This window comes from Microcaecilia unicolor, chromosome 7 (genome assembly GCF_901765095.1).
Source record: "Microcaecilia unicolor chromosome 7, aMicUni1.1, whole genome shotgun sequence".
In the NCBI taxonomy this organism is placed as follows: Eukaryota; Metazoa; Chordata; class Amphibia; order Gymnophiona; family Siphonopidae; genus Microcaecilia; species Microcaecilia unicolor.
The window spans coordinates 267,611,972-267,635,390 of NC_044037.1; the positions used below are offsets into that span (position 1 = coordinate 267,611,972).

A 23,419-nucleotide genomic window follows, 5' to 3' on the forward strand; every position below is an offset into this window, starting at 1 on the left:
CAAATGAAGGAGAGCTCTGGAATGAGAAGCATATGACAAAGTTAAGAGGGAATAGGCTTAGGAGTAACCTAAGGAAGTATCATTTCACAGAAAGGGTGGTGGAGGCGTGGAATGGCCTCCCGATGGAGGTGGTGGAGTCGAGGACTGTTCCAGAATTTAAAAAGACATGGGATAAGCATGTGGGATCGCTTAGGAAAAGGAAGAGTTAGGGGTTACAGAGGATGGGCAGACTGGATGGGTCATATGGCCTTTATCTGCTGTCATGTTTCTATGTTTCTATCTATCCAACTCATGACCAACTTAACCCTCACTCTAATATTTTATTATGTTTTTATAAGACTGTTTTTGTTTTTGCACCACACTTTAGGGGGTCTTTTACTAAAGCTTTGCTCGAGTTATCTCCAGCAGGACCCATAGGAATAAAATGGGCCCTGCTGCAGATAACTTGAGCTAAGCTTTAGTAAATGACCCCCTTAGTAACCTGTGTACTGCTAATTTTCATACATGAAACTCAAATGTTATGCTTGGACTGCCATTTTCAAAACAAAAATGATCTAGAAAACATATTCAAAGGAGAATTAAAAATACAGTCTATTTTCCATCAACAACTCAGCAAAAAAAAAAAAAAAAAAAGAAACCCCAAAAAACATTGAGGCAACTGTTGGCAAGTTCCACTTACCTTAAATTATTTTGTTGACCTGATGGCATGACACTGTAATAAACTGGCATTCCTGCTGGGGCCATAGATCCTTGATTTGACTGACTGGGGATTATAACAGACTGTGGAAAAGTCTGCTGAGACATTCCTTGTGAACTCTGAGACACTGAAACCTAACGATATTAAAAAAATAGCTGATTTTTAAAAAAATTAAAAATGTATAATGCATTTTAAAACTACATTATAACTACATTAATAAAATACCATGCCTTAGTAAATGATGCTTACCCAACTTTAACTACATAAGCTGCAATTATCCATATTTTCTTTTCCTCTTAAAAATTAGCCTATGTATGAGTTTGTTCCATGGCTAAACAGTGTCTGGCGTGTACAAACAGCATTTTACACCATTCTCCAAAGTATTACGTGAATAACTTATACAAAGGTACCCTGCATATGCACAAGTTTATGTGACCTTGTCAGAAGTGCAAGATGGGGGGGGGGGGGGGGGGGGGGGTGTTAAGGTTTGGACTTATGCATATGTACTTTATTAAGTATGCATGTATGGGCCCAAAATAAAATGGTAACTGTATGCATTAAACAGCTAACATAAATGTGCACCATGTATTTTATGTGCTATTTTCAAAAGAAAAGTATACATACTTTTGAAAATTTATGTAAATTATGTACATACCTTTTACACAAATTAGGTGGCCCGTTATAAAATTACACTATATTTGTTAAAGGCACAGACCATTACAAAAACAAACTTGAGATCTCAAATTCTGCACAACATACTTGCTGTCTTGCGTATTAGTACTAGTTAATTCTAACTGAACCTCTTATGCACCCCCCCCCCCCAAAAAAAAAAAAATTTGTAGATCTTAACATATTTGTTTTTTCTTTTTACCAATTTGACAAAATATGATTATGCCATATCAACTCTATATCCCACAAAAGTGGGATACTGGGCATAGTCTTACACATGAATAACAAGTAATCTGAATAAGATTTTCTTGCTCACTGTACAATAATTCAGCAACAAATGAACAAAAGTTGCCATGCTTCTGAACTTAGGAACGTTTCCAAGAGGATAAAAGGGAAAGAAGAGAAGCAAATTATATAGAAGACAACACCACCTTGTCTATTGACAAGGCAAGAATGGCTCTGGAAGAGCTGGCACATTAGGCAAGGAAATAGATAGTTCCTCCCCCTCACTAATCCCCATGGAAATGTTGAAAGTGGTGCCTACCTCCCCTTACCTGTACACAAAGGAAAGGAATCTTCTTGCAATCTTGTTTGCCAGATTTCTATGAAAGCAACAGTGATGGTCTAGAACAGTGGTTCTCAACCGATGTGATGCGGGGCCGGTACACAGCAGCAGGGATTAAAAAAAAAACCCAAAAAGCATGATCAACTCTCTTCTCCTCCCCTTGTAACCAGCACTGTGTCTTCTTCTTTGCTGACCCCCCCCCCCCTCAAGGCCAGCACCGTTTTCTCTTCTCCATGGTCCATCAAACCTGTTTTTTTTAGTGGCCTCTGCAGAGATAACAGGCTACCTGAGCCAGCACCAGATCCTTCCCTCTGCTGTGCCCCACCCCTCTGACACAATTTCCTATGTACTTGAGGATGGGATGCAGCATAGGCAAGGATCTGGTACCGGCACAGGCAGCTTGTTATTGCTGCAGGGGTCACTAAAGAAATCAGGTCTGAAGGACCAAGGGGAGGGAGAGGGCGAAGAAAGAGGTGCTCGACTCACAATGGGAACTGAGGGAAAAAGAGGGAGCACTGCTGGAATCAAGGGAGGGCTGGGGAAAAAAAGGGAGTGGTGTTGGACTCAAAGGGGAGGGGCCTGAGGGAAAAAGAGAAACTGGTGCTGGACTTACAATGGGGGATAAGGAAAAAAGTGTGAGTGGTGCTAGATTCAGAAGGCGGCTGAGGGATAAAGAGGAAGTGATGCTGGACTCAAGGGGGAGATGAGGGTTAAAGAGGGAGAGTTGTTGGATTCATATGGGGGGGGGGGCTGAGGGAACAAGAGGAAGATTTACTGGACTCATGGGTGGTGGGCTGAGGGAAGAAGGAGAGGTTCTGGACTTGAGGAGGGCTTAGGGAAGAAGAGGGAGAGACCTTAGACTCGTGGGGGAGAAGTGAAATGTGAACTCATGGGGAGGGGGGAGAGGCAGGGAAAGGGACAGGTGCTTGGACCTGCAGGGGTATGGGGATAGGAAAGATGCCAGACTATGGGGGAACCAGGGAGAGAAGAGGAAGATGGCATACCATTAGGGAGGGGGTGCTAGGCAGAGGGAGGAGATGAAGGACCATAGGAAGAGGGGGAGAGTGAGTAAGAGGAGAGAAGAGATGCTAGACCCATAAGAGATACAGGTACACAAACCCTGATGCTTTGCTCCTTCCCAGGTTGTGTAGGTGATAAGCCACACTTAGCAAGCTTTCACTTCTAGTATGCAGTTTGCCACTTACACAACCTGGGAAGGCACATAGCAATGGGATGTGTAGCCATGTCTCTTGGCACCAGGCTGGGTTTCCCGAGTACGCTCTCCTCTCCAAGCTGCTGCCCTGCTGAACACAACTTTTTGAGGAGTGGGGAAGGGAGAGAGAGAGGTGACAAGGAGTTGCTGAACCATAAAGGTGAAGCAGTGGCGTAGGGGGGGGGGGGCGGGAGGGGTGATCCGCCCCGGGTGCACGAGCTCGGGGGGTGCCGGCCCCGCTGGTTCCCTGCTCCCTCTGTCCCGGAACAGGCTACTTCCTGTTCCGGGGCAGAGAGAGCAGGGAACCAGCGGGGCCGACGCAGGTCCGAGTGATGTGCACTCGGGGCGGATCGGCCCTCCCGCAGGTAAGAATGCGGTCCGGGGGGGGGGGGGGTTCCGCTTCGGAGGGGGGTGCACCGCAGAGCGGGGGGGGGGGGGGGGGGGGGTTGCGCCGTGCTGCACCCGGGAGGGGGGGGGGGGGGTGCGCAGCGGCGACCCGCCCAGGGTGTCATTAGCCCTCGCTACGGCACTGAGGTGAAGAGAGAGAGAGAGAGGGGACAGGGAGTTGCTGCTTTACCCAAGGAACTGGGCTTCATCCCTGGGGCTCCCCCTAGTGATCACCCAGGGTAAGTTCAGCCCTACTCCTGAAGGGGTTACCCTGTTCTGTTCTAAGGGCATCCCAGGTCTTCCTTCCCTCCTTTGTATCTCTGGCACAGAGCCCTTTCCCTTGAGATGAATTTCTTAGGAACTCTCCTGCATTCTATATGTGCGAACTCAGTGGGAAAAGTGTCATGGTGTGCCGGGACTGTGCCTTTCCCATCACAGGGGAGAGAAAGAAAAGAGAGAAAAAAGAAATATATCAGAGACAGATATCGTGAGGGACTAGAAAAAGATAAGAGGAAAAGGGAGAAAAGACAAATGGACTGCACTCAATGGAAAGAGAGCAGAATACAGATAGGAAAACAGAAAAGAAGAAACCGGGAACAAGATGTTTGGAAAAATAAAGTACTCAGACAACAGAGGTAGAAAAAAAGTGTTTTATTTTGAATTTATTTGGTGGAGTATGTTAGCTTTGGGTGGGGGGGGGATTATATATATATATATATATATTCCAATACAAGAGGAAAAGCATTTCTTTTTTTTTATTTCTCCTATTTTGTGGTACATGCCTAGTTTGACTTCTTGGATTTCCCAGTTGAAATTTTCTTTTATATTTCGAATTTGTGATCTCTTGTTCTGTATTTGGTGTATGACCGAAGTGTAGTATTCTGTTGCCAACTAGTTTTTTTTTAATTTGAAAGTTTTTATTCAACACAGCAAAAATAATACCAAATACAGAAGTACAGCCACAAGGCTGTCAAGTCAAACAAGCAGTTCAAACTCAAGGTCAACATATATCCACATATATCCAAAATTATAGTGTTTTTCTCCCTTCCCTCCCACCCGTCCTCCCCTTCCAATCCCCCTCCTCCTCCCTCCCACTACCGTCCCATTCATGGCTAATGTCCCTGTGTGTCCATAGCAGTAGTCCAGATATGCTCTAGATGTATCCACTCCGTCGCATCAGGCTTGTATCTGCCCAATCTCCGATCCGTCAATTGCTCTAAGCCTACTATGTTGTGAAGTCTTAGTTTCCAATCTTGGATAGTGAGCCCTACACGTTGTTTCCAATGAGCAGCAATCTCCAACTTTGCCACTGCCAAACAGAGTCTTTTTAGCCGCCTCTGCCATTTCTGTTCCCTTTTATTTCCCCACCCTAGCAGACACCACTTCGGCTCTGCCGGGAATTGTATATCCAATATGGAGGTCATATGCATAGTTACATCCACCCAGTAAGGCTGTAAAAGAGAACAGGCCCACCAAACATGCAAGAAACTGCCTAATTCTTTTTCACACCTCCAGCACCGGTCAGATACATTTGGGTACATATTCTTCAATCTGTCCGGTGTATGGCAACTAGTTTTTGCGTAGAACTCTGCAGCAGTCCCACTTGTTCTGTTTTACCAGTATTAAGTGTATTGGTATTCTAAGGCCCTGTGTAATATTTGTAGTGCTGCCTGTTGTTTAAATCATAGGAATTAGTGCTATGGTAGATTTGCTACATGTATGATGAATTAGGATTTTTTCAGGTTTTGTGTTATTTCACAATGCGACTGGTAGTGGAGAGATGTATTTAGCTATTACTGAGAATGTGAGAATCAGACTTTTTTTTTTTTTTTTAATTTGCATGCAGAGCATGTTTACATTTAATATATAAGAAATGACATACTGTATCAAATCAAAGGTCCATGAGGGTCATGTATGCAGTGTGTCATGGATGCGAGCATCGTCCATCAAATGTATCCTTACTGAAAAAAGGTTGAGAATCACTGGTCTAGGATGGAGAGCAACAATGGAAGGGAAAACCAGCTTACAGAAATGAATAACCTGATTCCCATGACTTTTTCCTTTTATGTTCATGTAATGATTTATATTGTAAATCACTCTGGATAATTTTTTTGAAAGGAAGGCAGCATATATGTCTTTATAAATAAACTAGTAAAAATGGCCCGTTTTTGGCGCCGATGAAACGGGCGCTAGCGAGCACGGGACTCCCTTCCCCTCCCCTTACGGTACCTGTTCGGTCGGGGCAGGAAAGAAAGAGCCCCCTCTTTCCTGCCTGTAGCGGTGGTGGTAGCTTGCATCGTGTGGGAGTCCAGCTCTTGGCGTTTCAAAATGGCCGCCGAGAGTTGAAGCCTCGCAAGGCAGTTTGAACTCTCGGCGGCCATTTTCAAACGCCGAGAGCCGGACTCCCACACGATGCAGCAAGGAAGCCACCGCTACGGGAGGAAAGAGGGGGCTCTTTCTTTCCTGGGCCGACGGAACAGGTACCTCTAGACCACCAGGGAGACACGCGTAAGGGGAGGGGAGGTGACAGGGGGGCGAGGGAGGTTGGTGAGGTTAAGCGTGTGCTACCGTGGGCAGGGCGGTAAGTTGTAAGGGGCAGGGCTATGTGGCGAAAGGGGCCGGGTTCATGTGCACGTCGGCAGCAGCTGGGATTTGTTGGAAGGGGAGGAGTAGGGAAACACGCTCCACGTGTTTCCCTACTGCTCCCCGTGCGTTAATTTGTTTTCGTGTTCCGCCCTCGACGTCATCACGTGTGACGCGAGGGCGGGGCATGAAGATGTTGTGGCTTCACCACCATGAAACCACGAACCGGTGTGTGAGTGACTTCAGTGACGTCAGTGTCCTCAGAACGTTGAGGCTGCGTTTTATTATAGTAGATAATATGACAATCAAATATAAACAATTCAATAAAGGCAGATTTTCAGTTTGCAGAGAAGCAGACGTATACCATACCTGATATGATGGCACAGATGGATACTGAACTATCACTCCTTGTATATTATTCCCAATGTTGCCATGCTGGCCACCAACAATGTTTTGATTTTGAGATTGCTGAACTCCAACTAATCCTTGGTAATTTTGTTGTTGATTAGGTAAAACAGCTTGATAACCTGCAATTATACAAGGATCTTGTTTTGAGAACATTTTGAAACACTAAAGTTCTTTCTTCATTTAATAAGCAGCATTATACCTGCGGATTCTGATGAGTTTATTGGAAATTCTTTGTACTCTGCAACTAAACAAGGAAAACCTGGATTTCTATGAGCACCTTTCCTGCAATTAATTGTTGCTTTAACAGAACATCCACTAAGCACAAATGGATTGAACTGGATTTATAGATTTTATAGTGTCAAAACGGTTTACAATTAACAATTTTAGTACATATTACAGACACATAATTCAACTATAATAAAATCTCCTACATATCTATTCAAATGCTGTTGAAACAATCAAGTTTTTAAAAAAGCAAAAGAAGCAGCTTTATGAGGTTCATCAGGCAAAGAATTCCATAAGGTCCAGCATATGAAAAAACTCTTTTTCTGGTTGTTGTAAGCAATGTTTCTTATTTGTTACAGATGTTTTCCATAGATAGCAAGAATGAACAGCTCTTTGAGAACTCAGAATTAAGCACATGGGGTCCTTTCCAAGCACAGTGTACTCATCAGCTCAAGGAGGAATCAGTAGCGTAGCCAGAATTTAATTTTTAGATGGGCCTGGAGGTGGACTAGGTGGGCACAGGTCTCGCATTTCCTCTCCACCCGCTACCCCTCCCCGCGACAGCCCCCTGCACATGGTCAGTTCTGGTCATTTTTACTGACCTGAAGCATCGTTCTCCCTCCAGCACCGGTGATTCCCATAGCCAGCCTTCTGCCAGCGCGCGTCGTCGGAGCCTCTTCTCAGGCGCGTCCCGCCTACTCTGCAACTTCCTGTTTTCTGCAAAGGTAGGACGCAGGAAGTTGCAGAGTAGGCGGGACGTGCCTGAAAAGAGGCCCCGACGACGCGCGCTGGCAGAAGGCTGGCTATGGGAATCGCCGGTGCTGGAGAGAGAACGGCGCTTCAGGGCAGTAAAAGTGAGCAGACCACGTGGACGGGGAGAGTGGGCAGAAGAGGCTGGGCGGGCCTGGAGCAAAAGTGGCTGGGCCTGGGCCCGTCCAGGCCCACCCGTGGCTACACCCCTGGGAGGAATGCAACATTATGGCATAGTATGCTATTTACAATGTTAACATAATACACATTAAAACATCTTAATAATTAGCACAGGGCAGTGGTTCCCAACAGTGCCGTAGCGAGGGCTAATGACACCCGGGGTGGGTCGCCGCTGCGCACCCCCCCCCCCTCTGCGGCGCACCCCCCCTCCGGGTAGGATAGGGCAGACTGTCTATGGGGCCTGTTCCGCTCGTAACACAGTAACATAGTAAATGATGTATGCCTTGTAGCGCTATAGAAATGATAAGTAGATAGATAAAGACCTGTATGGTCCATCCAGTCTGCCCAACAAGATAAACTCATTTACATGGTATGTGATACTTTATATGTACACCCAAGTTTGATCTGTCCTTGCCTTTCTCAGGGCACAGACCGTAGAAGTCTACCCAGCACTGTTCTTGTACTAAGTTCTGGAGCTAACGTCGAAGCCCCTTAAAACTTACACTGCAGCCCATCCCTATCTATTCAGTCACAATCACAAACCTGGAGGATGTAATGGGGCAGTTCTACAAACTGAAGAGTAGCAAATCTCCTGGACTGGATGGTATCCATCCCAGAGTACTGATAGAACTGAAAAATTAGCTTTCGGAGCTATTGATAGTAATATGTAATTTATCCTTAAAATCGAGCATGGTACCAGAAGATTGGAGGGTAGCCAATGTAATGACAATTTTTAAAAAAGGGTCCAGACGAGATCCTGGAAATTATAAACCAATGAGTCTGACGTCGGTGCCGGGCAAAATGGTAAAGACTATTATTAAGAACAAAATTACAGAGCATATTCAAAAGCATGGATTAATGAGACAAAGTCAACATGGATTTAGTGAAGGGAAATCTTGCCTCACCAATCTACTACATTTATTTGAAGGGGTGAACAAACATGTGGATAAAGGTGAGCCGGTTGATACTGTGTATCTGGATTTTCAGAAGGCGTTTGACAAAGTACCTCATGAAAGACTCCAGAGGAAATTGGAGAGTCATGGGATAGGAGGTAGTGTTCTATTGTGGATTAAAAACTGGTTAAAAGATAGAAAATAGAGAGTAGGGTTATATGGTCAGTATTCTCAAAGGAGAAGGGTAGTTATTGGGGTTCCCCAGGGGTCTGTGCTGGGACCGCTGCTTTTTAACATATTTATAAGTGACCTAGAGATGGAGTAACTAGTGAGGTAATTAAATTTGCTGATGACACAAAGTTATTCAAAGTCGTTAAATTGTGGGAGGATTTTGAAAAATTACAAGAGGACCTTACGAGACTGGGAGACTGGGCATCTAAAAGGCAGATGACGTTTAATGTGAGCAAATGCAAAGTGATGCATGTGGGAAAGAGGAACCCAAATTATAGCTACGTCATGCAAGGTTCCACGTTAAGAGTCACAGACCAAGAAAGGGATCTAGGTGTCGTCGTTGATGATACGTTGAAACCTTCTGCTCAGTGTGCTGCTGCGGCTAAGAAAGCAAATAGAATGTTAGGTATTATTAGGAAAGGAATGGAAAACAAAAATGAGGATGTTATAATGCCCTTGTATCACTCCATGGTGCGACCACACCTCGAATATTGTGTTCAATTCTGGTCACCGCATCTCAAAAAAGATATAGTGGAATTAGAAAAGGTGCAGAGAAGGGCGACAAAAATGATAAAGGGGATGGGACGACTTCCCTATGAGGAAAGGCTAAAGCGGCTACGGCACTTCAGTTTGGAGAAAAGGCGGCTGAGGGGAGATATGTTAGAGGTCTATAAAATAATGAGTGGAGTTGAACGGGTAGGTGTGAAGCATCTGTTTACACTTTCCAAAAATACTAGGACTAGGGGGCATGCGATGAAGCTACAACGTAGTAAATTTAAAATGAATCAGAGAAAATCTTTCTTCACTCAACGTGTAATTAAACTCTGGAATTCATTGCCAGAGAATGTGGTAAAGGTGGTTAGCTTAGCGGACTTTTAAAAAAGGTTTGGACTGCTTCCTAAAGAAAAAGTCCATAGACCATTATTAAATGGACTTGGGGAAAATCCACTATTTCTGGGATAAGCAGTATAAAATGTTTTTGTACTTTTTTTGGATCTTGCCAGGTATTTGTGACCTGGATTGGCCACTGTTGGAAACAGGATGCTGGGCTTGATGGACCTTTGGTCTTTCCCAGTATGGCAATACTTATGTACTTATCAGGGCATAGACCGTAGAAGTCTGCCCAGCTCCCATTTTGTTTCCCAATTACCGGTGTCACCACCAAATCTCCACTAAGATTCCACGAAACCATTCCTTCTAAACAGGATTCCTTTGTGTTTATCCTACGTATGTTTGAATTCTATTACTGTTTTCATCTCCACCACCTCCCGCATTGCAAGAGAGCATTAGTAGGCCAATGCTCTCCTGCAATCCAAGGTATATAAGCTTCTTTCGCCTGGATGGGCATGAGGTCAGGGAAAGAATGTTGGCAAGACAATCGACTGGTTCAGATGGAACTCCAACATCACCTTCAGCAGGAACTTAGGGTGCGTGCGGAGGACTACTCTGTTGTGATGAAACTTAGTATAAGGTGCATCCACTACTAAGGCCTGACGCTCACTGACCCTACGAGCTGAAGTAACAGCTACCAAGAAAACGACATTTGAAAGTGCAAAACCCCTCCGCGAAAAACTACACTGGCTCCCAATCAAAGAACGCATCGCCTTCAAAATCTGCACCCTGGTTCACAAAATCATCTACAAAGAAGCCCCGAGTTACATGACAGACTTGATCGACTTACCAATTAGAAATACATCCGAATCAACACGATCTTATCTAAATCTGCACTACCCAAGCCGCAAAGGACTTAAATACAAAACAACTTACGCATCTAGTTTTTCCTACATAAGCACACAACTGTGTAACGCATTACCAAAATCCTTGAAAACGTACTACCACCTAAAATTTTGGAAATCACTAAAAACCAACCTGTTTAAAAAGGCATACCCTACCAATCCAACTTAAATGCCTAATCTCTGCAACACAACCAAACTAAAGCACGTAATGGACATAACACAACTCTTCCGTTCTCCGATTCCCTAATGTGGCTGTACCACATGAACTTGATCTTACCACAACATCACCCTGTATTTGTTCACACCGGAGCCTTCAAAGGCCTCTCCGGTACTATGTAAGCCACATTGAGCCTCCAAATAGGTGGGAAAATGTGGAATACAAATGTAACAAATAAATAAATACTTCAGATGACAGGAATACTTCAGTGGCTCAAAAGGAGCTTTCATCAGCTGGGTGAGAACGACACTGAGGTCCCATGACACAGGTAGAGGTTTGACAGGGGGCTTTGACAAACGCAAACCTCTCATGAAGTGAACAACTAAAGGCTGTCCAGAGATAGGCTTACCCTCTACATGTTGATAAGCACTAATTGCACTAAGGTGAACTCTTACAGAGTTGGTCTTGAGACCAGACTCTGAGAGGTGTAGAAAGTACTCAAGCAGGGTCTGTGTGGGACAAGTAAGAGGATCTAGGGTCCTGCTCTCACACCAGATGCCAAACCTCCTCCATTTAAAAGAGTAACACCTCTTAGTGTAATCTTTCCTGAAAGCCCGGAAGACTCGGGAGACACCCTCTGAAAGACCCAAGGAAGCGCGTTCTAGGCTTTCAACATCCAAGCTGTGAAAGCCAGAGACTGGAGGTTGTGATGTATAAGTGACCCCTCGTTCTGTGTGATGAGGGTCAGAAAACACTCCAATCTCCACGGTTTTTCAGAGGATAATTCCAGAAGAAAAGGGAACCAAATCTGCCGCTGCCAGTATGGTGCAATCAGAATCATGGTTCTGCAGTCTTGCTCGAGTTTTATCAGAGGAGAAGCATACAGGAGACCTGTCCAAGAGGATGGTATCTGACGCAAGTCTGTCGTGGGCCTGAAGCCTGGAACAGAACTGAGGGACCTTGTGGTTGAGTTGAGTGGCAAAAAGATCCACTAAGGGGGTGCCCCACACTCAGAAGATCTTGAGGGGTTATGTCCATGTGAAGAGACCACTTGTGTGGTTGCATTATCATGCTCAGCTTATTGGCCAGGGTGTTGTTTAAACCCGCAACTGTTCTTAGTCTTTTCTCCCTGGCTCAGACTAAAGTTGATAAGGTTACTGGAGGCCTGTATCTCCATCATCAGGCTACAACAGAAAATAAACTGAACAAAGGACCTCTAAGCCCAGGGTGTGCTTACAGACTGCCTAGACCCAGTTCTTTTCTCTTGCATGGGTTTCTTGTAAGTGGCTCATAGGAAAATGCCGAGTTGGTGAGCCCAATGCCTCCCGATACAGCGGGCGTGATCCAGTGCCACCCTGCTTGTTGATGTAATACATTGCAACCTGATTGTCCGTTTGAATGAGGATAATATGATGGGACAGCCGATCTTTGAAAGCCTTTGGAGCATTCCAGACCACTCGAAGCTCCAGGAGGTTGATCAGAAGATTCGTTTCCTGGGGGAACCAAGTTTCTTGAGTGTGAAGCCCATCTACATGAGCTCCCCATCACCGGCCAAATCCAACAACTCAATGGTGCCTGAAAAAGGGGTGAAGGCACGAAAAAAGGGAGGGAGTACTCGACCGGAGTCAGGGCCTAAAATTGGCCCATGTCAAAAATAAAGGAAACTTAAACGCATGCAAAAACTCACTAAGAAAATAAGGGTTTGTTTTTCTTTTTTAAAGAAAAAGAAACAAACCTCAATAAAAAAGAAAAGAAAGACCGAAAGCACTCAAAAAAGCTCTAAAACCGGGCGCGTGCAGAGAGACCGAGAAAATGAAGGTGCTCCTCACGTGGAAAAAATGAAACTGAGGGAACCATGTTCTTGTGGTGGGCAGAAAGGCACTCGCGCATGTGCAGTGGAGCACGGCTCGCACTTCACCAAGCTCTGACATTTTTTTTTTTTTTTACTTTGGCATAAATTCTGGACCAGGCAACGCAGATCACCGTCTACTTCACTTGCGAGAATATGTAAACCTGCTTGTTCTCGGAGAAAAAGTTAATAGAAGATTTATATTTAATAGTTACACAAATCAAACTATTTCTCTCTCTCCTCACTACCTACCTACATCCATTTCTCTATCTGTATGTTGTATACTTCTATAGAAACTTAAAGAAATCCATAAGTTTTCAACTGTATCATTTTATTTAATTACGTACCTTGATCTCATAGGATTCACCTAAAAAGAATTTTCTTATTACAATACTAGTAAAAAAGTCCCGTTTCTGACTGTAATGAAACGGGCGTTAGCAAGGTTTTCCTCTGAGTGTGTATGTTTGATAGAGTGTGTGTGAGAGTAACTGTGTGATAGGGAGAGAGTGAATGTGTGAGTGTGTGTGTTTCACAGAGAGAGTGAGACAGAGTGTGATAGGGTTGATGCTGCTTTAGTGTGAGTGGGTGGCAGGCAGTTTAGAGGTTGGTCAGCATTGTTGTGGTGTGTGAGCTGTTTGTAAGATTCCCATTTGTGACACAAATGAAACGGGCGTTAGTAAGGTTTTCCTTGGAGTGTGCATGTTTTAAAAAGTGTGTGTGATAGTGACTGTGTGAGAGACTGTGTGATAGTGACTGCGTGACACATAGAGAGTGAATGTGATACAGTGTGAGACATAGTGTGACTGTATGAGAACAGTGAGAGACAGAAAGAAACTGACTGTGAGAGAGTGTGTCTGTGACAGAGATACCCTCCTCCTCCCTTTGTGGTGTCAGCACCACCTCCCCTGCTCTGAAGACCAAATATGGATTTCAGGCCAGTTGTGAAAGCAAAACTGAAATTTGGTCAGCCTGTAAAAAAGGCCCGTTTCCAGTGGTGTGCTGGAGCAGGCTCTCACAGGCTTGCAAGAGCCATTTGTTAAGTTTTTAAGAATTTTGGGAGCCGGTTGTTAAAGTAAGGTCCTCCATGGCTACTTTAACAACTGGCTCCCAAAATGTGGGCTTGGGCCCCCTTGCTGAATTCTCTTTTACTTTGCTGGTGGGGATGCTGAGCCCTGCCAGCCAAGTAAATAGACAACTGCTGCTCCCCGCTCCTTGTTTCCAGCTCTGGGCAGCAGGCTGAGACTTCTGGAGCATGTGAGAGAAGTTCCAGCATGCTGCTCAGAGCAAGACGTTGGGAGCTGCCAGCAAAGGTATGCCTAGCGTGCCCGCACGAAGGGAAGGAGGAGAGAGAGGCAAGTGTTGCTCTCCCACCCCCCCCCCACCCCGGCCCTTCCAACTGCAGAGCTGGCTATCTCCGGAGAAAGAGCCTGTTGTTAAAAATTTACCAGCACACCCCTGCCTGTTTCTGAGAGCAATGAAACAGGGCCTAGCAAGGTTCTTTTTTCTGGCATGAATGTGTTGTAAGTGATTTTGTGTGTGTGTGAGAGAGGGTGGGGTGGACTGGGAGCGTGGGGGCGAGTGTCTCTGGTTTTGTGATATTGTGTGTGTGTCTGACAATGGAAGGGGGTGTGTTGGTGAACTGAGAGGGTTTTGTTGTAAGAGGGGGAGGAGAGGGGTTGTGTGGTTGTCTGTTGCTTGCAAAGTTAGAGGAAGCGGCAGGGGGCTTTGAGATTGCTTATTTTTGCAGTGGTGATATATATATATATATATAGAGAGAGAGAGAGAGAGACTGAGTGTGCATCTCTGCATGTTCCGTATCAGTGTAAGTGTGTGAGTGTTAATTTGCGTGGTTTTGGGGTGTAAAGGTGCGGTGGTTATGTGTCTGTATGTGATAGTGAAAAATCATGTGTGTCACAATACTAGTTTGTGTGTGAGAGAGTGTGTGTCTCTGTGTGTCTCACAGTGAGATTTATTGTGTGGGTGTGTGTAGGTGAGAGAGATTTGTGTGCTTTGGGTGAGTGGTTGCAGATGTGTGTAGTTTTGTGATATTGTGTGTGTGTCTCACCATGAGAGGGGGGGGGTGCGGTGTGAGGGGAATTGAGAGGTTTTTACAGGGAGCTTTTAGGGTGGTCAGTGTTTTTTTCTGGTCGGGGAGTGGGTTTTGCCTGTTGTGTTGTGCTTTAGTGTTTCTTTTTTAAATTGGTCTTGTTTTTTTTGGAGGGGTGGGGGTGGTAGCCACTCCTTTTTTCTCCTATTTTCCCTTTACTTCCCCTCCATGGGCATCAGCTGACCCCTGCCCTTCTTTATCACCATTTCTCCCTTCCACTCCATGAGCACAGTCTCCCTTGTTTTCATCCGTTATTTCCCTTGTGGTAGTTGAAGGGCGGGGTCGGGGCGTGCGAGGAGTGTGCAAAGGCTGGGGCACAGTGCAGGAAGCAGAGCGGGGAGCGTACATTGCGTTTTCCGGCTGTGGAAGGATACGATACCGCTCTCCTGTCTGTGGAGGGAAATGAGCTGACAGGCCAGTTGCGCGAAGTAACGGGCGCCATGTTTGCTACCCACGCGGTCAGCCCCGCAACGGCGGGATCGCAGGCCACGCCAAGTAGAGTTTTGGAGGGGGTGAGTACCGTGTGTACTTCCTCTGATGAGGCTGTGTGTGTGGGGGGGGGGGGGGGCTCTGCTTTTACCTCTGAGTTTTTGCAACTTATGCAAAGAGCCTTTTTGATGCAGTTTGCGTCCATAGAAGCTCCGTTGCCTGTGCCTCAGTATCCTCAGCTGGGCATCCCCGAGAGCCTTCCTAAAAGTCCCCGTTTGGAGCTTCCTCTCGTGGAGTGAGTGGCGGTGACTTTGGGGGGGGGCGTGAGGTGATGTAGGAGAGGGGGATGAGCGCGGGGCAGTATGAATTTCGGCGATGACTGCTGCCTGGCCACGTTTCTGCGTTCCCTTCGTTCAATCTTCTGTAATTTTTCCGCCCTCGACGTCATGACGTTTGACGCAAGGGCGGGGCAGACATGGTCAGTGAGGTGGCTTCACCCCCATGAAGTAACGAACCCTTCAGGGAGTGACTGAGTGACTTCAGAACGTTGTCGTCAGAACGTTGAGGGTGAGTTTTATTATAGTAGATCAGTAGTGTTTAATAAATTGTAACAGCAGTATTTTATTTCAAATTCTCATGAGGCTGAACCATAGACATTAATATTTTTCAGTTTCTTCTGGTACTTTAAAAGTAATCACAATCAATAACGTCAAGCTGAGAGAAGTAGGACAATGCAAAATTTATGACTAAGATACTTCCCTGTGGGGTTATAAAAAATTCTATTTTTAGCTTTCTTTCAGACCTCGGCATAGAAACAGACAGGTAAGAAACGTAGTAATCAGCAAAATGGCACAACTGCTTCATTTTGAAACACTATAGGAAGTATAAATGTACAAGTCATTTTTACATTTAAAAAAGGTAATAAAAAATAAATATTTTGATTTTAAAATGCAATTAACATATTTGCTCTTTTTTCCATAGAATAACATTTTATTTAAATTCTCTTATACAGAAATACTTTTTTAAAATTAAAAAACACCATAAACATGATAGAGAAAAATATTATAAATAACCAGAAAAATAATAGAATTCTTAAATATTTTGAGCCTTAATTTAACTAAAGTGTTATATAGTTCAGACATAGCATTATTAACTATAAACCCTCTTAGCAGAAGCCAGGAAGCAGCTGAAAAAGAGACCGGTTCACTGTGAGATACGTAACCCTCTCAGGCAGTGCTCCGGCCCCAAATCCAACAGCTCAGGAAAAAAGATTAAAGAAAAATACATAAAGAAAGGAAAAAGGTTCTCAAGTCTCTGAAACATCTTGAAGCCTAACGTATAAAGATGAAAAATAAAGGCAGAAAAATACACAAAACAGAAAATGTGCTTGTTAGAGAACACAAAAATCTCTATATAAATCACAGTCAGATAATTTAGTTCCACACAAATTCTAATTTTACTACAAATTATTGTTAACACCTTGGGACACTACTGAAAGTATTTGACTTGGCGACAGTTGTACTAGACACAGGCTTCAACTATAATACACAAAGGCACAACAGAAGATCCATTATCCAGAAATTCATTCTCTGGAAAAAAAATAATCTTGGTCATGGGCCCTAACACTTGTCGTCCAGAATAAAGTAGTGTGATTGCAGTGTTAAGCTACTTGAATGTTTAGAAATAAAGGTTAATAGTTGAAAACAAAAAGCAAAAAAACAAGAACATGAAATGACACCATTTTAATGGACTACATTTTTTTGACTGGCTCTCAGGAGCTATAGTTTTGCCTCTTGTCATAGAGGTAGGTTGACCACTTTAATCAAAAATCAATTTGTTTTTCTGAGGTTTATAAACCTGAAGAACAAAGAATAAGTAAACACTGTTGGAAGGCCTATGTAGTAGGAAACATTAGCTCCTTGTAACTCTGGGCAGTGGAGGGTTAAGTGAATTGCTTAGAGTCGCAAGGAGCTGCAATGGGAGGGGGGGAGGGGGACAACGACCCAACATACCTTTAATTGCACGATTAATCACAATTACATTTTTAATCAAAATGCAGCCCTAAGGATCTAAGTACTTCTACAAAACCATGGGCATTAAATGTAACTGTTTAATTTGGGTAGGAGGCCAGACTACCAGAAGAAAGTCTCAGCTTTCAGACCAACAATGTACATGGTACTACCATCTATCCTGTTTTTCCTCCCACCTATCCTGAAATCTCTCTCTTCTTGACTTACAACCTGCCCTGCAATATTTCCCCCTGCAAGTTCTGCAAATTTTTCTTGCTCTGATGTGCACCCCCCTTTTCCTCTTTTCTCCCTGGCTCAGACTAAGGTTGATAAGGTTACTGGAGGCCTGTATCTCCATCATCAGGCCACAACAGAAAATAAACTCAACAAAGGACCTCTAAGCCCAGGGTGTGCTTACAGACTGCCTAGACCCAGTTCTTTTCTCTTGCATGGGTTTCTTGTTACTGAGGAAACTCATACCAGTAATGGGGCTGCAGAAAGGCCTGTCAATGTGTTCTGGGCTCAGAGGCTCCAAATTGCAATTTTGTGCTTTGTTCGGAAAGTGGTCATGAGCATATGGTGGAAGCCCTGTTGAAGTTTCCTTACTGGAGAGGGAGGGTAGTGCAGGATGTTGCCGATGTCCCTCACTACACTTCCTCCCAAACTTCACCAATGTACAAAAGCTAAGAGACAGGAACAGACAGCTGCAGTATGTGCCTGACTCAGACTAGTTCTACTATTATTCAGTTTTTTAGTTTGATTCTGTTCTCTGGATTTCATGGAGGGGAACACAGGAGGTCCAAGTCAAGCCCAGGTAGTGGGTCCCTCTGCACTCCTTCCCCAATAGCCAGGCCTCATCAACTGAAAACAGAAGTGTGAAATGGATGAGGTAGTGAGCGGCTGCTGCATCCTCCTACCTCATTCAAGGCTTAACCAGCATTGGAAGTGCTCTTTTTCTTGATTATTTAAAAACTAAGTGAATTTTAATGGTTAAGAACATAATGTGGAATGGATTGAGTTTGTGGAAGTGGAAACAAATGGCAGTGTGCATGATCCCAGGGACTAACGGCCTCCCATCCTAAGCTGCTCCCATCCTAGAACCCTGTAATACACAGATAGAAGACCTAACGGAAGGTCAGGAAACATATATATTAGCTGAGGCTGGTGAAGACCTCTGCTTCTGCTGAACATCTAGAGTCAACTGATTCTTTGTGTATTAGTTTGCTGTCCTTTAAAAAATAATAATTTAAATTCATTTTGGTATGAAGTGGAAGCAGTAGTTTTATTCCCATTTCAGTCCCCCCTCCCTATGATCAACAGGGGGCGCTACAGATCAGTGGTGGGCAACCTCAGTCCTTGAGGGCAGCAATCCAGTTGGGTTTTCAGGATTTCCCAATGATAAGAACAAAATCAGTGCCATACTGGGACAGATCAAAGGTCCATCAAAGCCCAGTATCATGTTTCCAACAGTGGTCAATCCAAGTCACAAGTACCTGGTAAAATCCCAAAAGGGTAAACCAGATTTTATGCTGCTTATTCTAGAAATACAAGATAAATGGCAGAACTTTGTCCGTAGACACTTTGTATAGCTACACAACAATCTTTAGACAAAGTGATTATATTGCAATAGGGCCCTTGTTGACTGCAGAGGTTATCTCATAACTTGCCAAAAGTCCGTATGTGCCAATTGTAATTGTGGCTCAAGGGACTGAGTATATTTGTAATCATTGATTGCCTCCAGCCAACCAGTAGTACCGAATAGTGCTCTCGTATAAAAACAAACTCAGGTGCCTCATTAATTAACATCAATTGAATGCAAACCCAAATATATGGGCACTATAAATCTTTATATGTACTACTGCTCGAATAATTCAAAAATTAAACATTATTGCAATAAAAAAGCAAATAATGCACCAAGACTACTTAGCTTGCGAGCTCCAAACTATATCGTGTTTATCTTCTAAAGTTGGAGCTTCTCGGGTTTCACCATACCAATGTGGAACCTTGCTGGCAACTCCGATACCGTTGTACGCCCGACAGGACCCTGTTTCGCGGTCTCTTGCTTTGTCAAGGGCATAAATCTCTAAAAAACGGAAACGAAATTGTAAGTATTAAAAACAGCTTAGTTAACATTTATTTTCTGAGCGCACCTGGCTTCTGGACTCATACGATCAGCTGCTTATGACGTAGCTTTAAGGGGTGGAGCCTCGATGGCTATAACTAACAACGCTAGCGCCATTTTTGTAGTGGCGATACTCTGACTACAACCGTCGACACTGTGAGTCCAGAAGCCAGGTGCGCTCAGAAAATAAATGTTAACTAAGCTGTTTTTAATACTTACAATTTCGTTTCCGTTTTTTAGAGATTTATGCCCTTGACAAAGCAAGAGACCGCGAAACAGGGTCCTGTCGGGCGTACAACGGTATCGGAGTTGCCAGCAAGGTTCCACATTGGTATGGTGAAACCCGAGAAGCTCCAACTTTAGAAGATAAACACGATATAGTTTGGAGCTCGCAAGCTAAGTAGTCTTGGTGCATTATTTGCTTTTTTATTGCAATAATGTTTAATTTTTGAATTAGTCGAGCAGTAGTACATATAAAGATTTATAGTGCCCATATATTTGGGTTTGCATTCAATTGATGTTAATTAATGAGGCACCTGAGTTTGTTTTTATACGAGAGCACTATTCGGTACTACTGGTTGGCTGGAGGCAATCAATGATTACAAATATACTCAGTCCCTTGAGCCACAATTACAATTGGCACATACGGACTTTTGGCTACTCTAGAAATAAGCAGTGGATTTTCCAAATTCCATCTTAATGGCTTATAGGCTCTTCTTTTAGGAAATTATCCAAACCCTAAGCTAACTGCATTTACTACCTTTTCCGGCAATGAATTCCACAGTTTAATTACATGTTGAGTGAAGAAATATTATCTCCAATTTGTTTTAAATTTACTACTCAGTAGCTTCATTGCATGCCCCCTAGTCCTCATATTTTTTGAAAAAATAAACAAGTGATTCACATCTACCCGTTCCACTCCACTCAGTATTTTATAGACCTCTATCATCTCTCCCCTAAGCTGAAGAGCCCTAGCTACTTTAGCCTTTCCTCATACAGAAGTCTTCCCATCCCCTTTATCATTTTTGTCGCCCTTCTCTGTAACTTTTCTAATTCTGTTATGTATTATTTGAGATGCCGTCCCTCCACGGAGTGATACAAAGGCATTATAATATTCTCATTTTTGTTTTTGGTTTCCTAATAATTCCTAATATTCTATGGGGATAATTTTCAAAAGAGAAAAATATCCAAAAACTGTCATAAAGCATCATTTGGACGGATTTCTTCTCAAAATGTCCAAATTGGTATTTTCGAAACCTGTTTTGCAGATGTCTATTTATGCATTTCATCTGCAGTGCGTCCAAATCACAAGGGTGTGTGTCAGGGGCATTTTGAAAGTGGGATTAGGGCATGTCTAACACTTGGACGTTTTACAGCTGTAATGGCACAAAATGAAAACGTCTATGGCATAGACTAGGGCTGCACATCGATTAACCGAGTGATCAAATTCTCTAGCCACAATTAAAATGTTTAATTGCACGGTTGATTGCATAAAGCATCCTCCCCTCACATTTCCTCCTGTACAGTGCAGAATATAGACAACATAAGTAAATTTTCAGAACTGACATGTTTCCATTAGTAAATTAAAAATAAAATAAATTTTCTTATTTTTGTTTTCTGTGACTTTTTTTTTTTTTTTCTAATCATCTTGTTACCTGTCTCTGGTTCTGCTTCCCTCTCTATGTGCTCTGAACTCTGTTTCCAGGATCCCCTGTCCATTCACTGTTTCTTTTCTCTCCCTGCCTATATCCATCTTTCACATCCAAATTGCTTCCATTTTTCTGCCTCCTCCTCAAATCAATCTACTTCCCAACTCTTCTTTTTCCCTCCATCCATAGGCGACATCTCTTCCCTTCTCTCCTGTTCCCTTCTATATGCATTTATTCTCTCTTCCCTTGTCCTACTCTGTTCATGTCCACCATCTCCCTTCTTTCTTTTTATTCTTTCCTCCATCCCCCATTTCTAACATCTTTCCCTCTCTTCCCCTGCCATCCAGCATCACCCTTTTCTCTCTTCCCCAACCATCCAGCATTGCTCCTCTCTCTCCATCATCCACCATCAGCCCATCTATCTCACTCTTCCCCCTCAACATCCAGTATCACCCATCTCTTCCCTCACACACCATCACCATCCAGAACTGCCCCGTCTCTCGGTTCAGTCCCCCCAACCATTTAGTATCAATCCATCTCTCCTCCTCTCCCCACTAGCCATCACCACAAAAACAAAACCATCATCCCTGGATGCATTGCCATTTCTCCCCCTTTATCCTACGTTTCCCCATTCCCCATAGTCTGTATTGCACTATCTGTCCTCACCCCTCATATTATGCATTGCCATGTCTCTTCTCCATCATATTAGGCATTGCTCTCTTTCCCCACCCCCATATCCTACATTGCCCTATCTCTTCTCCTCGTCTCCCTCCTCCCCATGGTCTACACAGCTCCATCTCTCTACACCCTCCATATCCAGCTTTGTCCCATCTCTTCCGTCCTTTCCCATACTCAACATTGCCCCATCTCTTCCCGCCTCCCCCATACTCTATATTGCCCCTTCCTGTCTCCCTGTCCTCTCCCCCTCTTCACCGCAGCTGTGGCAGCAGCAGCAGTAGCAAGCAAAAGGCAGGCACAGGAATGTTCCCCCCTGCATGCTGCACTGGCTCTGCCAGTCCCAGAAAAAAGGAAGTTACATCAAGCGGTCCATATATAATATTAATAATACTAAAAAGCACAAACTCTCAACACTTATAAATTCAAAGGCACAAGATAAAAAACAATACACAAAGAATATGTTAATTAAATCATAGACATCTGAACATTAAAATCCAAATGATATCTAAATAAAACTCTAAGTCAATTTTGAACGTTAAAACATTAAATGGGACATATACCTATTAGGGTCCGAAAGGGCACAAATACCTAATAGTTAATAGGTGTAGCAATGAAAACAGCTCAGTCTAATAACATTAAAGAAGAACATCAATTTAAGAAATCAAATAAGAGAGCAATTCTCAGTCCAGAACAGAAAACATCTTTGCTTTGGATCTTCCTCTGTCTTCAACTTAAATGGAATTAACAGTCATCTCCTTGACAAAACCAGTCAGAGAGAGAGACCCTCAAGGTGGAGATTTACATCTCTCTTGAGGTGGAAAGGGATCAGAAGGTACCCCATAAGACCTCTGACAAGTAATTAGGGTCTTCTTCTGAGTCCCATGAGTGGTCCTAATCAGACTCCTCACCATATTCAGACCGGACTGAGTGAGTCTGTGCCTACCCCGGTACATGTTCATGCCCCAAAGAGCGCTGAGGTACAGCCCTACCCTCACACTCCGGGGAAGCTTCCTCTCCTTACATTGAGAATGGTATTGCATGGGTCTATGCTGACACCCTTTGAGGCATCAGGGATCTTTCCATAGGCATGCATGGAGCCTCAGGAAGAATCTGGGGCTGGTCCACAGTTGACGCAAGTGCCCTTGATGCCTGAGCAGATTGCAACTGCAGTATCTGTGCCTATTCCTCTCTGAGCATGGCTCGATACTACTCATCGAAAGAAGGCATCAGCAAAGGCAGGGGAGCCGGGACAGAGGCAGTGTGTCGGTGCCTAACCGGAAACAGGAACCTGACTGCTCACACTTGCGCATTGGCACTTCTACCAAAGAGGGGGAGTGCTCCTCCCAGTGCCAATGCCCCGACGCTCCCGGCACCTGAGTTGAAGAGGACCAATGCTTATGCTTCTTGGGCTTCCCGCATGCTCCGCACTGCAGTCCTTCAGTGCCAATGAGGATGACACTGATCCTGTACGCGCCCTCGGTGTTGGGTCCAATGTGGAGTGGTCCCGGGGCCTACTTTCAGCACCCGATATCAAGAGAGGTGGAATCCTCTGTGTTTTACCTCCGAGCTTGGGGCTTTTCACCACCAAGTTTATGTGGATGCTCATGGAAAAGCAATGGGGAGGGAGAAATGAGAGGGAGATAATGGACATGGGGCTGGAAGAGAGAGAGAGAGAGATAATGGACCTGAAGGAAAAAGAAGAGAAAATAGAGATGCCGGATCTAGGGGTGTGAGTGAAGGAGATTACCAGCCCTTCAAACCCATGATTAATCGCGATTAAAATTTTTAATCAAACTGCAGCTCTAGTTTTATTTACTCTGTTGTAAATTTTACTGTGAAATCTAATGATTTAACCCTATAGCTTTCTTAACAGTTCCTATGT

At 44.1% G+C, this 23,419-nt stretch overlaps 1 protein-coding gene across 5 annotated transcripts in view; it reads right to left on the bottom strand.

The window, feature by feature from the left end:
* The window catches only part of R3HDM1 (R3H domain containing 1), a 336,575-nt gene that overhangs the window by 75,286 nt on the left and 237,870 nt on the right, over positions 1 to 23,419 (bottom strand). For all 5 annotated transcript variants that reach the window (XM_030210711.1, XM_030210710.1, XM_030210709.1 and 2 more), the window contains 2 exons: positions 6,484 to 6,641; positions 680 to 831 (listed from right to left, as the gene is read on the bottom strand). In XM_030210711.1, coding sequence (XP_030066571.1) covers positions 680 to 831; positions 6,484 to 6,641 — 310 coding nt within the window. The remainder of the gene's footprint in view (positions 1 to 679; positions 832 to 6,483; positions 6,642 to 23,419) is intronic.